Source organism: Cnephaeus nilssonii (assembly GCF_951640355.1).
Source record: "Cnephaeus nilssonii genome assembly, chromosome: 6".
Lineage (NCBI taxonomy): Eukaryota > Metazoa > Chordata > Mammalia > Chiroptera > Vespertilionidae > Cnephaeus > Cnephaeus nilssonii.
Genome location: NC_137077.1, coordinates 28,062,826 through 28,076,138, shown reverse-complemented (window position 1 = coordinate 28,076,138; position 13,313 = coordinate 28,062,826). Strand labels below are relative to the sequence as shown.

Here is a 13,313-nt window from a genome sequence, read left to right as displayed (position 1 = left end):
AAGAAAATGAATATAGAGCTATAGACTTCAAATTTGGACTCTATGATTTATTAGCTGTAAGACTTTGGGTAAGTTACTAAATTGTTTGTATCCCATTATAAAATGGTGATAACAATGCCTACCTCACCATATTTATAATAGATATATGAGCTAATGGATATAAAATACCTTTTACTGTGCCAGTCACTAATTATGTAGGTAAAAAAAATTAATGCATCCTTTTTCTCTTTTTATTAATGAACTAGAGGCCTGGTGCATGACTTTGTACACGGGAGGGGTCCCTCGGCCTGGCCTGGTGATCGGGGCCGATTGGGCTGCAGGAGGTTGGCCGGCAGACCTGATCGGGGCCATTGGGGCCATCAGGGCCAGGGTTGGCGGCCGCGGGAAGTTGGCTGTGGGAGCGTGCTGACCACCAGGGGGCAGCTCCTGCATTGTGCATCTGCCCCCTGGTGGTCAGAGCGCATCATAGTGATCAGTCGACCAATCGTTCAGTCGCTTAGGCTTTTATATATATATATATAGATATTTTCTTACAATTACAAATAAGAGTACAACATATATTTCCTTTTTTCATTTCTTTCAATTGCATTTTGCATTTCTATATTCAATTTACTATATTGACTACTTTCCATTATGCTTTCGTTATTGCTTATTCTCCTTGTACATTCTCACAATTGTTTGAGTGTTAAAAGGCTGTGTGTGTTTAGGCTGTTAGAGAGTTCATGTTGACAGTGAAGAGTACAATCAATACTAAAGAAAGGAAAATAACTTGATATGTTCAATTTATCAACTCAGTTAAAATATGACATCAATACATGCTGAAGGTCCCAGACAGTGTGGCTCAGTGATTGGGCATCAACCTACAAACCAGGAGGTCACAGTTCAATTCCCCTTCAGGGCACATGCCTGGGTTGCAGGTTTGATCCCCAGTGGGGGATGTGCAGGAGGCAGCCAATCAATGATTCTCTCTCATCATTGATGTTTCTATCTCTCCCTCTCCCCTTTTCTCTGAAATCAATAAAAATATATTTTAAAAAAATTTAAAAAACACATGCTGAAGGATCTGTTTTGAATATCATTATTTCTGAGAAATCTGAAATCGGTAGAAGCTGAGAGGAAAGGATCTATTTCTTACCCTATCAACATAAATCTCACCTAATCCTAGAGCAAACAGAAATCCTTGCTTGCTGAATCAGTTTGAGTTTTACAGTAATGAGGTGGGGTTGCTGTTTGGTATGTAATGAATTCTTGCTGCAAAAATACGTCAATCAGGAAACATGACTTTCTGTTATGGTATTGAATTAGGGAAGCCTGTATTAGGCCAGAAATGAGTCTAGATCAATGGATTTCAAATACCACTCATTCAATTCTTGGGCATTCCAAGTCCATGGAAGAGAGACAAAGGGCAAAGGGAGGCTGAAGGTAAGGCTTTGTGCTTATGTGAGGTCTGTGGCATAAAATGAGACATTTACTCAGACTGGATGCTTTGCCAGACTGCATTCAATTTTTTTTTTTTCTCTCTGCTATGAATTTGCTCTTTGTCGACAAGTTGAGAGTTCTGATTGAAGGCTTTTCTACACTGCCTACATTTATGGGCTTGTTCCCCAGTGTGGAGGCTCTGATGCCAAATAAGATATTTATTCCCATTGAAGGCCTTACTATCTTCATTAAACTCATAAGCTTCTTCCAAGTGTGGATTCTGTAATGGTTGATAAAGTTTCCATTGGAACAGAAAGCTTTCCCCACTCATTTCAACTGTAAAGTTTCTCACTTGAGAAGTGCCTGATGTTGGAAAAGGCTTTTACTTTGAATAGAGGCCTCCTGCACTCATTACATTCAGAAGGTTGTTCTCCAGTATGGGTTCCTGATAGTCAATGAATAGGGGGCTCGAAGTGAAGGCTTTTACAAATCCATCACGTTTATGAGGCTCCTCTTAAGCATGGAGTCTCTGATATTTAATGAGATGGGAATAAGAATGACACTCCCTGTATTCATACAGCTTGTTCTATCAGTGGATTCTCAGATGAAGCATTGGCTGACAGGTCTGTTTGAAGGTCTTACCATACTCATAGAGACTCTTTCCAGTATGGATCCTCTGATGGCCAATCAGATGTGGGCTCCGATTGTTAACTTTGCCACGTTTATTGCACCTCTGGATGTGATGTATGTCCCTTCAGACCCCCTTATTTTTCAGCAAGACCCAAGGACAGACTAAAAATGCTCTATAGGTGACAGCATCACCTGGCACATTTGTCCTGTTTGTTGCTGAATGCACACGTGCAGCAGCCTTATACAAGTCACAGCCGGTCAGAGCAAATGAGACAAAGGAATGGCTCTACTTGGGGGCCCTTCCCAGTCTCAGGGAAAGTACTGGTGGTTGCAGGTTGCTGCAGGGGAGTGTGGTACCAGTCACAGCACTAGGTGTGGTGACTCCTGGGCTGGTGACCCCAGGTCTGGCCAGCTTACCTGGATACTCATAGCAGGCTCCTGTTAGAACTAGCACTCCACATCCCCAAATGCGTAAGCCAAAACTCATATGTAATTTTAATTAAAAAATTGCCTACTCCTTAATAACAATAAACCCAGAAAGCATAAACAAAAAAACCAACATCTCAATTCAGTGATCCATATTGTTCTTTTGAATTTAACATATGTCTTTGAAATGCTGAGTTTCCACATATCTCAGAATTAATCAGATTCACTGCTAATGATTAAAAAGTTACACAATTTTTTAAAAATTGGCAATAATTTAGATTTTAGTATGATTAGATATACATATCTCAACTTTAGAATTGGTGCCTAATTTTGTTATTTTTAAAAATATGTTTAATAAGCATATTAGGAAAGTTTGCAGGGTGTCTTTGTAACAGCAACGTTATAAAGATGAGAGTATCAAGCTTTTAGCAAACCTGTTTATATTTATACTAATAATGGTCTATTTCTCCCCCTACTTATTGGATATGTTTTCTTGATCTTCTTACAACTTAAGTAACATTTATTGTGCATGCATGATAGTTTGACTACTTCACTTCTCAACCTCACTTATCAATCCTCCTCTCTATTAGTGTCTTCTACTTTTGGGCTTTTGAGAAGGAGAATAATAAAGCTCTTGGAGAACAAGGGATAAAGGATGACTCCAAGTCAGAGAAGGGTGCCTGGCAGAGGTTGGGGAAGAGAAGGTGTTTGTGAGTGTGATAACACCAGGAAAGACTTTCCAGGCATTGGTGAAATCACAAAATACATTATATGGCACACGGACTCATGAGCACCAATGAATTTTAAATTGAATCAAAATGGAGATGTTGTAGCTAATGATATATTAGTGTACTAGACATGGGTATGCACGTAATCTAAATAAGCATGAAATTAAACTCGGCCTGCATGGAGTCACCAAATCAACCATTTTGAATAAATGGAGAAATCAATTCCGAGAGAAATATCTTTATTTCCTCACCGAGGAAAAATAACTGCAATAAGATTTTATAAATTATATTCGCCATTTCAAAAACATACAGTGAACTAAACAATACAGAACAAAAATACTCAACTTACCTTGTGATCAATCCCCTTTATACAGAGAGCAGGGTTCAGAGGAAGGTGACAGGTATGTATAGACTGAAAGAATTCTTGTAGTCTGCCAATCTCTTTTTTCAGCACATCCTGTGAAAAATCATAAGGAAAAGCATTTTAAAAACTGTAAAGAACTTGACTTTTTCTTCAAGTTATAATTTTTTTTGTATTGATTAAATAAACTCTTTAATTCAGAGGTTGCACACTTTGAATGCTTTAGGGTCTGGTAGGTGATGTAGCCACATTTGAGAAAGCAGCAGGCTAAAGACAATGGGGAGTGGGGAATTAATGAGTGTATGTCCCTTTTAAAGTACTTTACATTCAATTAAAAGCAAAACCAAAACGAAATACTATTCTGTTCAAACAAAACATAATGGGTTGGACTTGACCTGTGGCCCACTAATTTCCAGTCCCAGCTTTAAGTAATTATTCATATAATTCATTTCTGAATATTTTCTAAAATCTTAGTTTGTATCTCTCAAGATTTACACTTAATAATAAGAGTACATCTTAGAATAAGTTCATATATATTACCAGCAATAATGACAAAAAATTATAGTTGCTGACAATTGATAATTATCAGAAACAGCAATCTGTCTACTTTACTAAATGGCAATGAGTATATGTCTGGTACTTGATTCACCTCCTTCCACAATGCTCTTCCATAGTACCTGTGGAAGATCTGACACCACAGATCACACTTTTAGAATTGTGTAACCCCTGACCAAAAGAGGGGGGGAAACAACAATAATTTAAAATAAAATAATAATAATAATTCAAAATTAAGAAAGTTCCTTTCAGGCTACTTTTGAAAATGTTTTAAGCACAATTCTAAAAATGAGGATATCATATTAATTACTCTGAATTAACTTTCAAGAGTTCCTTAGCTCTTTCTCCTGGCTCATTGCAAATAATAGAATCCACTACTCCCAGAACCCAGAAGAGCAAGGTGGAGAAATGAGGCAAAATTCCATCACAGCACTCTTTCTGTCTGTCATCCATTGTCTTATCTATGCCTAGATTTGCCAGAAGAATATCATGGAAGGAAATCTCTGCTCTCTTCATTTAATTAAAGTATCGTCATTTCATATCGTTAGGTTTAATGAGTGCTTTAAAAAACTAACAAACAGCCCTAGCTGAAGGGTCCCAGGTTGATTGCAGTCAAGGCCACGTACCTTGGTTGCAAGTTCCCTGGCCCTGGTCAGGGTGTGTGCAGGAGGCAACCAATCAATGTGTTTCTCTCACATTGATATTTCTCTCTGTCTCTCACTCTCCCTCTCACACTATCTAAAAATCAATGAAAAAATTTCCTCGGGTGAAGATAAATATATAAATAAATAAATAAGTAAGTAAGTAAATAAATAAATAAAATACTAGCAAACAGTAACTTTAAAGTATGAAAAATTATAAATGCTTCTCCCACCTTTCTTTTTCTTTTCCTATTTTCATGTGAAAAGATGTTATCATAAAATCGGCCAGACAAGAGAAAATAAATACATTTATTTGAGAGAATAATGTCAATATAACTCTAGAACATGATGCAAATGGTCAAAAAAGACACCAGAATTATTCAACTATAGTGTGCATTCTTAAATATGTAAGGGATTTAAAAATATAATAATGACCAAACCTACATACAAATTTTATAAATTTTAATAACAATTTATTGTCCTTCTTTCCACTTTTTTGTTTATCTCTAGAAAATAATTAATGAGTCCACAGTAATATGGATGAATCATTTTTTTTTCATTGTTCATCATATTATGTGCCTTAAGGCTCTTCTGTGTAAGCAGAATTTATAGGTCTCCCATATAAAAATAAATTCCATGTGCATGCTTTTTATTTTCTATTATCTCTTAGGTAGGTAAAGTTGCATAGTTTCTGTTATTCTACCAAATTAGTGAATTTCAGAAAACAAACAAACAAACAAACAAACAAAAAACAACACAAAAAACCTCGGGGTGGGAAAAAATTCTGGGACATTGTACCTATTATTATTTTCATATCATTTTGTTGAAAATTCTTGTTGATTTTAAACCAGGGGTAGAGAGAAACTATGATCTTCCTTGAGGACAAGACTTGTGTTTAAGTCATCTTTCTATCCTTAACTCTTAGTCTGTAGTAAGTACTTAATTTTTATTGAGTGATGTTCTTATTACAATGAATTTTATTACTTAAATTTTATTGAATGATGTTCTCATTACAATTACTGTCTCCCTGCATCTAGAATGTTGAACTTAGGGGAACCTACTTAATGGTCTATGTCACTGAAGGGGACTAGTGATGCAGATAATTAAAATGAGCAAGTGTTTCTCCATTAGATTAAGAAAAAGAATAGCCAAGTCCATTATTATAATCAGTTTTAAAAGAGGCACAATATTTTGACTATCATGGATCTTACTGTAAAGTATTACATTCCACACCACTATTGATTTCTCATTTAAATAATTGTATTTGTTTTGGTAAAAGTCTTTAAAAATGTGACCTTGATTGGTGCAATTTTAGAAAGATCTAGACCTAGATTTAATACCTTAGACCAGTGGTTCTCAACCTTTCTAATGCCGCAACCCTTTAATACAGTTCCTCATGTTGTGGTGATCCCCAACCATAAAATTATTTTCGTTGCTACTTCATAACTGTAATTTTGCTACTGTTATGAATTGTAATGTAAATATCTGTGTTTTCTGATGGTCTTAGACAACCCTGCTAGACAAAGGTACCCGAAAAAGTCCCCTTAGACTTGTAATTTCCCACAAGTCTAAGTTGCGTTGCCATTTTAAGGAAGTTGCTTCATTTGGTCTTTTTTAATTAAATTGCCTTTATTTATTTATTTATTTAAATTTTTATTGTTGAGAGTAATACAGCTGTCCTCCCTTTTTTCCCCTTGACCCCCACCACACAGTTTCCACCCCGCCCCAGGCCTTCACCACCCTATTGTCTGTGTTCCTGGGCAATGCATATCCTATATAATAAAAGGATAATATGCAAATTGTCCCCTCAGGAGTTCGATCGGGAGACAAGGAATTCGATTGCTCACTATGATGTGTGCTGACCACCAGGGGGAAGCACAGAACATGGTGGGCAACCAGTGGTGGTGACTGGAGTGCTGAGGGAGCGAGAGAAGAAGGAGGTGGGGATGTTGGGAGGTAGAGAACCTGATCGGCCTTGATTGCCGGCCAGGCCTAGGGACCCTACCCTTGCACGAATTCCCTGCACTGGGCCTCTGGTATGCATATAAATTCTTTGGTTAATCTCTCCTTACCCCACCCCCCTTCCCTCTGAGATTCGTCAGTCTGTTCCATGTTTCCATGCCTCTGGTTCTATTTTATTCATCAGTTTATTGTGTTCATTAGAGTCCACATATATGTGAGATCATGTGATATATGACCTGGAGACTATGATAAATGAAATAAGCCAGTCAGAAGAGAAAGACAAACTGCCTTTAAGTTGGCCTCTTCTTATCAGGTACCCTTTGTATTGCTACATGGCCACTTAGATAAAACAGCCACATCTTGGACCTGGCTGGGTATGTCAGTTGGTTAGAGCATCACCCTGATACTCCAAGGTTGTGGGTTTGATCCCTGGTCAGAGCACATACAAGAATAAATCAATGAATACATAAATAAGTGGAACAACAAATCAATGTTTCTCCTTTTCTCCTTTCCTCTCTCTCTAAAATCAATCAATAAAAAAATTTAAAAAGCCATTTTCTGGTGATAGACATTACCATTAACTTTAGGATAGTAAAATGAAAGAAGAAAAAACCACACACACAAAAAAAACCCCTTGATTAAAGCAATTGATTTGTAGGTCTTGGCCAGGTAGCTCAGTTGGTTAGAGCATCATCCTGATACACCAAGATTCGAACTCCAGTAAGTGCACAAACAAGAATCTCTCTCTCTCTAAAAAAAAACACAAATAAATAAATAAATCAACAAAAAACAATTAATTTGTGTCTTATGTCTAAGTATAGTCAAGGAATGTGTTTTCCAAGCTATGAAATTATAACTTAATTGAACTAAAGATTAAAAAAATACTTCACTACATGAAGATTGATTTCTCAACAAACCTGTCTTTGAAGTTCACTGGCAGACTTGACTTTTCCCCCAATGCCTCCCAGAATTTCGATAAGTTTCATCTCCTTGGAAAACTCATCACTCAAGGCTTTTCCTGCACAGAATTGGAGAGCTGCCAACAGCTTCTGATACCAGCTTTTAAAATAAGCTTCATTCTGTGCATCCTTTAGCAGCCTGAAGGAAAGAGAGAAAAAGAATTCTTGTATCTAAAGCTGATTTTTTAACTACCTCCAGTAGGAAAAACAAGTGCATTTCAGACAAATCTGTATTTACTGGCTTTGGGCGTTTAAGAACCCAGAATGGGAGAAATGTTGTTTATTTGTTGACAGTCATCAAGGTCCACCTGATAGCTAATGAGATTCCAAAAGTGAAGAATTAATGAGACCTGCATTTTCTCATTTCAATTCACAATGCACTTTTTCTTCTTTCAGGTTTCTTAATTCTATAACAAATAGTTACCTTAATAACATATTTTTTTACTTATTCAAATATGAATAAATAATTTTAGAAATAATTTTTATAAGTGACCGTATTATACTGCAACTTAACAATCAATCCCCACCCTTTTCTGCTTTCCTTCAAAAGATAATGTCTCCTTTCATTACCATTAATACCCCCTTTACCCTCTTTTATCTCCCTCCACCCCATCTTTCCCTCTAGGAATTACCATATTATTGTCTGTGTCTAAGGTTTTGTTTTTTTTCTTTGCTTAATCCCTTTGCCTTTTTCACCCAGCCCCCAAACCCTCTTCCCCTCTGACAGTTGTCAGTCTGTTCTCTGTATCTATGAGTCTGTTCCTATTTTGTTTGTTCGTTTATTTTGACTTGGGGTGGTGAACACACAATGCAATATACAGATGATGTGTTATAGAATTGTACACCTGAGACCTACATAATTTTATTAACCAATGTCACTCTGATAAATTCAATGAAAATGTAAACAATAAAATAAAATGGCACTAAATAAAATATAATTTAAAAAATAAAAAAAGATAATGTCTCCAAACTGTCATATTGATTACTTGGAGGAAGATACTATAAAGGCAAGATCATGGTTTTTGTTTTCTGGCATTTCTGTATTCAAGTCCCAGACCTACAACTTAAAACTAACATCGGAAAAAAAAAAAAAAGTAACATCGAACCGACTGTCAAACCTCAGAGGGAAGGCAGGGGAGCGGGGGTATGGGGGGGAGTAAGAGATCAACCAAAGAATTTGTATGCATGCATATACGCATAAACAATGGACACAGACAGTAGGGGGGTGAGGGCATGTGCTGGAGGGGGGGGGGGTGGGAGCAGCTGGGGAGAGGTCAATGGGGGGAAAAAGGAGACACATGTAATACTTTCAACAATAAAGAATTTAAATGTTAAAAATGTAACTTAGGCCAATTATTTAAAAAGGCTGAGATTTTATTTTTAAATGTAAAATAAAGCAATAACTCCTCCTCTACAGAACTGTCTAGAACATAGACTGAGCCAATGCATTTGACTAGGCTTAGCACAATGTATAACTATTCAGCGAAAAAACATGAATTCATCTGTATCTCACAGCATCCCCCAGACAGCTTCTGTCACTACCTGGTATTCTGCTCACACCACAGACTCAGGAAGCACAGAACACAAAAAAGTTAAGAATACTTTGCTAGATAATGGGGCAGTGACAAATATTTGAATTCTCTGTCTGCCATGTGACAATTTTTATTACCTTGAAACTAATTTTAATATGCTTACATTTTACTTTATATCGTGCTCTAAAACACAGAAATAGAAAAAAAAAAGATTCATTCCTTTTAAATACTAACTTCTGTCTGATTGATTTTTTTCATCTTAACTGGTCTCTAGTCTTCTCCTCCCCTGAAAAATAATTAGCATTCAAGGAACTAGAAGAAAATTATTGTGAGAATGGAATACTGAAAATAAAAAGGATTAATGCATAGCAGCAAAAACATACATAGATGAGTTTTATTCTGCATTCCTAATTTTGCACCTATGTCTACATGTTACAGAGACTCTAACAAATACATTACTTCTTTTGTTCTGCATTTTCTGTTACTACACATTTATGTTGAAAAAATTAATTGAATGAGTCTGCATTTTTTAAAATCCTCACCCAAGGACATGCCCTTATTAACTTTTAGAGAGAGAGTGAGAAAGTGAAAGAGGATCATCAATGTGAGATCATTTTCAATCTGTTGCTTCCCATTCGTGCCCTGCAGCCTAGGTATGAGCCCTGACCAGGAATCGAACCCATCCCCTTTAGATGTACTGGACTACTCTCCAACCAACTGAGCCACTCAGTCAGGGCTGCGTCTTCTTATTTATTTATTTTAGGTAAGTCTTGCTTCCTTGTCATTGTTATGAATACAATTTATCTTTTAACATCTTTTGTACTTTTCCAAAGGAAATATAAACCTCGAGTGGAATAAAATTTCTTATTTACTTCTGGAAAGCATTAAAGAAAAAATTCAGGGGCTAAAGATGTATTTTCTTTTTTAAAAAAATCTTTATTGTTGAAAGTATTACACATGTCCCCTTTTACCCCCATTGACCCCTTCTAGCCCACATCTGCTCCCTGGCCCAGGCCTTCACCACACTATTATCACCACACATGTCCATGGGTTATGCGTATATACATACAAGTTCTTTGGTTGATCTCTTCCCACCCATCCACCCACCCACTCCTGCCTTCTCTCTGAGATTTGACAGTCTGTTCCATGCTTCTATGTCTCTGGGTCTATGTTTTTCAACAGTTTATTTTGTTCATTAGATTCCACATATGAATGAGATCATGTGATACTTGTTTTTCTCTGACTGGCTTATTTCACTTAGCATAATACTCTCTAGGTCCTTTCATGCTGTCTCAAAGGGTAAGATATCCTTCCTTTTTACTGCTGCATAGTATTCTGTGGTGTAAATGAACTACAGTTTTTTATCCACTTATCTACTGATGGGCACTTGGGTTTTTTCCAGATCTTAGCTATTGTAAATTGCGCTGCTATGAACATAGAGGTGCATATACTCTTTCTGATTGGTGTTTTATGTTTCTTAGGATAAATTCCTAGAAGTGGGATCACTGGGTCAAATGGAAGTTCCATATTTAATTTTTTGAGGAAACTCCAAACTGTTTTCTATAATGGCTGCACCAGTCTGCATTCCCAACAGCAGTGTACTAGGGTACATTTTTCTCCACATCCTCGCCAGCACTTGCCATTTGTTGATTTGTTGATGGTAGCCATTCTGACAGGTATAAGGTGATACCTCATTGTCATTTTAATTTGCATCTCTCTGATGATCAGTGACTGAGTAGTTTTTCATATGTATCTTGGCCATCTGTATATCCCCTTTGGAGAAGTGTCTTTTAAGGTCCTTTGCCAATTTTTAAATTGGATTGTTTGTCTTCCTTTTGTTAATTTGTATGAATTTCTTATATATCTTGGATTATATATCTTGGATATAACCTTTTATCAGATTTAGCATTGTCCAATATGTTCTCTTTTACAGTGGGCTCCCTTTTCATTTTGCTGATGATTTCTTTTGCTGTACAGAAACTTTTGATTTTCATATAGTCCCATTTGTTTATTTTCTCCTTAGTTTCCTTTGCCCTTGGAGATGTATCTGCAAACATATTGCTATGAAAGATGTCTGAGATTTTGCTACCTATAGTTTCTTCTAGGATTTTTATGGTTTCACATCTTACATTTAAGTCTTTTATAAATTTGAGTTTATTCTTGTGTGTGGTGTAAGATGGTGGTCTGGTTTCATTGTTTTTCATGTATCTGTCCAATTTTCCCAACACCATTCTTCAAAGAGACTGTATTGACTCCATATATGCTCTTGACTACTTTGTCAAATATTAATGGAACATAATGGCTTGGGTTGATTTCTGGGGTATCTGATCTATTTTGTTCCATTGATATATATGCCTATTCTTGTGCCAGCACCAGGATGTTTTAATTATAATGGCTTTGTAGTATAACTTGATATCTGGTATTGTGATACCTCTAACTTTGCCTTCTTTCTCAAATTGCTGCAGCTATTTGGGATCTTTTTTGGTTCCATATAAATTTTTGGACTATTGTTCTGGATCTGTGAAATATGCCATTGGTAATTGAATAGGAATTGCATTGAATCTATAGATTGCATTGGGTAGCATGGACATTTTAATGATGTTAATTCTACCAATCCATGAATATGGTGTATTTTTTCACTTGTTTATATCTTTCTCTACCTCTTTTTTCATCATCCTGTACTTTTATCTCCTTGGTTAAGTTTATTCCTAAGTATCTTAATTTTTTTGTTGTTGTTGCAACAATAAATGGGATTTTTTTTTTTTAGTTTCTCTTTCTGAGAATTCATTATTGGTATATAAACATGACATGGGTTCTGGGTGTTAATTTTGTATCCTGCTGCAATATCAAATTCACTTATTAAATCTAGTAGCTTTTTGGTGGAGTCTTTAGGGTGTCCTATGTACAATATCATGTCATCTGCGAATTTAAGAATAATAGTAGACAATACAAAAACTTACCTGCCCACCCCTTTAGTGATATTTTGAACTGTCAGAAATATAATAAGTGAATCATGTCATTTTTTGGAGGCTCTAAGAAAATGAGTGTTGCTTGAGTGTGAATTGGAAAGCTGCAAATGCAAGCTTGCACAAGTGAAACTTCAAACATTGTATGTAGAATTGTCTACCTCTCAGGTTCACATAGTATTTTGAGGACTCTGGTGATATACAATTTTATACTTTACTTGAGTGTCAGTGAGACAGGGAGCTGATTGGTAGAGTATTTCTATAGCAATCCTTGCCAGAATTTTTATTCACTTTGAATACTGAGTACCTTGTATTTAAAGATATTATTAACTTGTTCTAATAAATAAATACAACTCTATCACCACCCAACTGCTATATGTGTGCTTAAAAGACAAAGTTATTCTGCATAGAAGTCAAAATTTTACTAACATAATTAAAGAAAAGTTATTTATTTAGGTTAGGATCATAGGAACTGCTCGGACTATATAATTCTTATTGATAATATTCTTAATTCTTAATGTATTTGAAATGCATTTGCTTCTCTCACGAGCAGCTCATTCAAGGAGGAAAAAATCAGTTTGATTCCTTGCTCAAAGTCAAACAAAGCAGGGAGATTTGCAGAGAGAATATGTGACTATGTTCTAAAAAATATAAAAGTGAGGAAAAGTCAGTGTATGCCCTTGTGATTATTTTGCTAGTAGAATATGTCTCTTCAAACCTTGCATCCCTTCGAGATGGCATGCTCCCCTAGTGAGATCTCGTTCGAACTCCTCGGCTTTTTACCCGAGTTTGTGAAGAGTCTGTTTTCACACATTGCAGAATTGAAATCATAGACTTTTGAAGATGATATGAGAGGCACCGTCACTTTTACTGGCAAGAGAAATTAACACGCCCTTTAATTTTAAACAACTGCAGAGAAAGCTGACAATACAGTTTTGGATGGAGGGTCAAGCAGTTCCATGTCAGTTACTTTTACAATAGGTAGCGGTAGACCCCTCAGGGTGTGGTTTTTACCCATTGCCTCTGTTTATAAGAGTGTAAAAAAACAGCTGGCCACTCCCCCTGGAGCATTAAAAAATCCTTTTCAAAATATGTTGTCACCTAGAGAGGCAGTATTGCTTATGCCAAGTAAAA

The 13,313-nt window shown here is 36.2% G+C and overlaps 1 protein-coding gene across 1 annotated transcript in view; it reads right to left on the bottom strand.

The window, feature by feature from the left end:
• Positions 1-13,313, bottom strand: part of PIK3C2G (phosphatidylinositol-4-phosphate 3-kinase catalytic subunit type 2 gamma) — a gene marked incomplete at both ends in the record, with an annotated part of 264,212 nt that overhangs the window by 97,872 nt on the left and 153,027 nt on the right. Inside the window, 2 exons of the mRNA XM_079775257.1 lie at positions 3,553-3,660; positions 7,640-7,820. Of these exons, the coding sequence (XP_079631383.1) occupies positions 3,553-3,660; positions 7,640-7,820 (289 nt within the window). The remainder of the gene's footprint in view (positions 1-3,552; positions 3,661-7,639; positions 7,821-13,313) is intronic.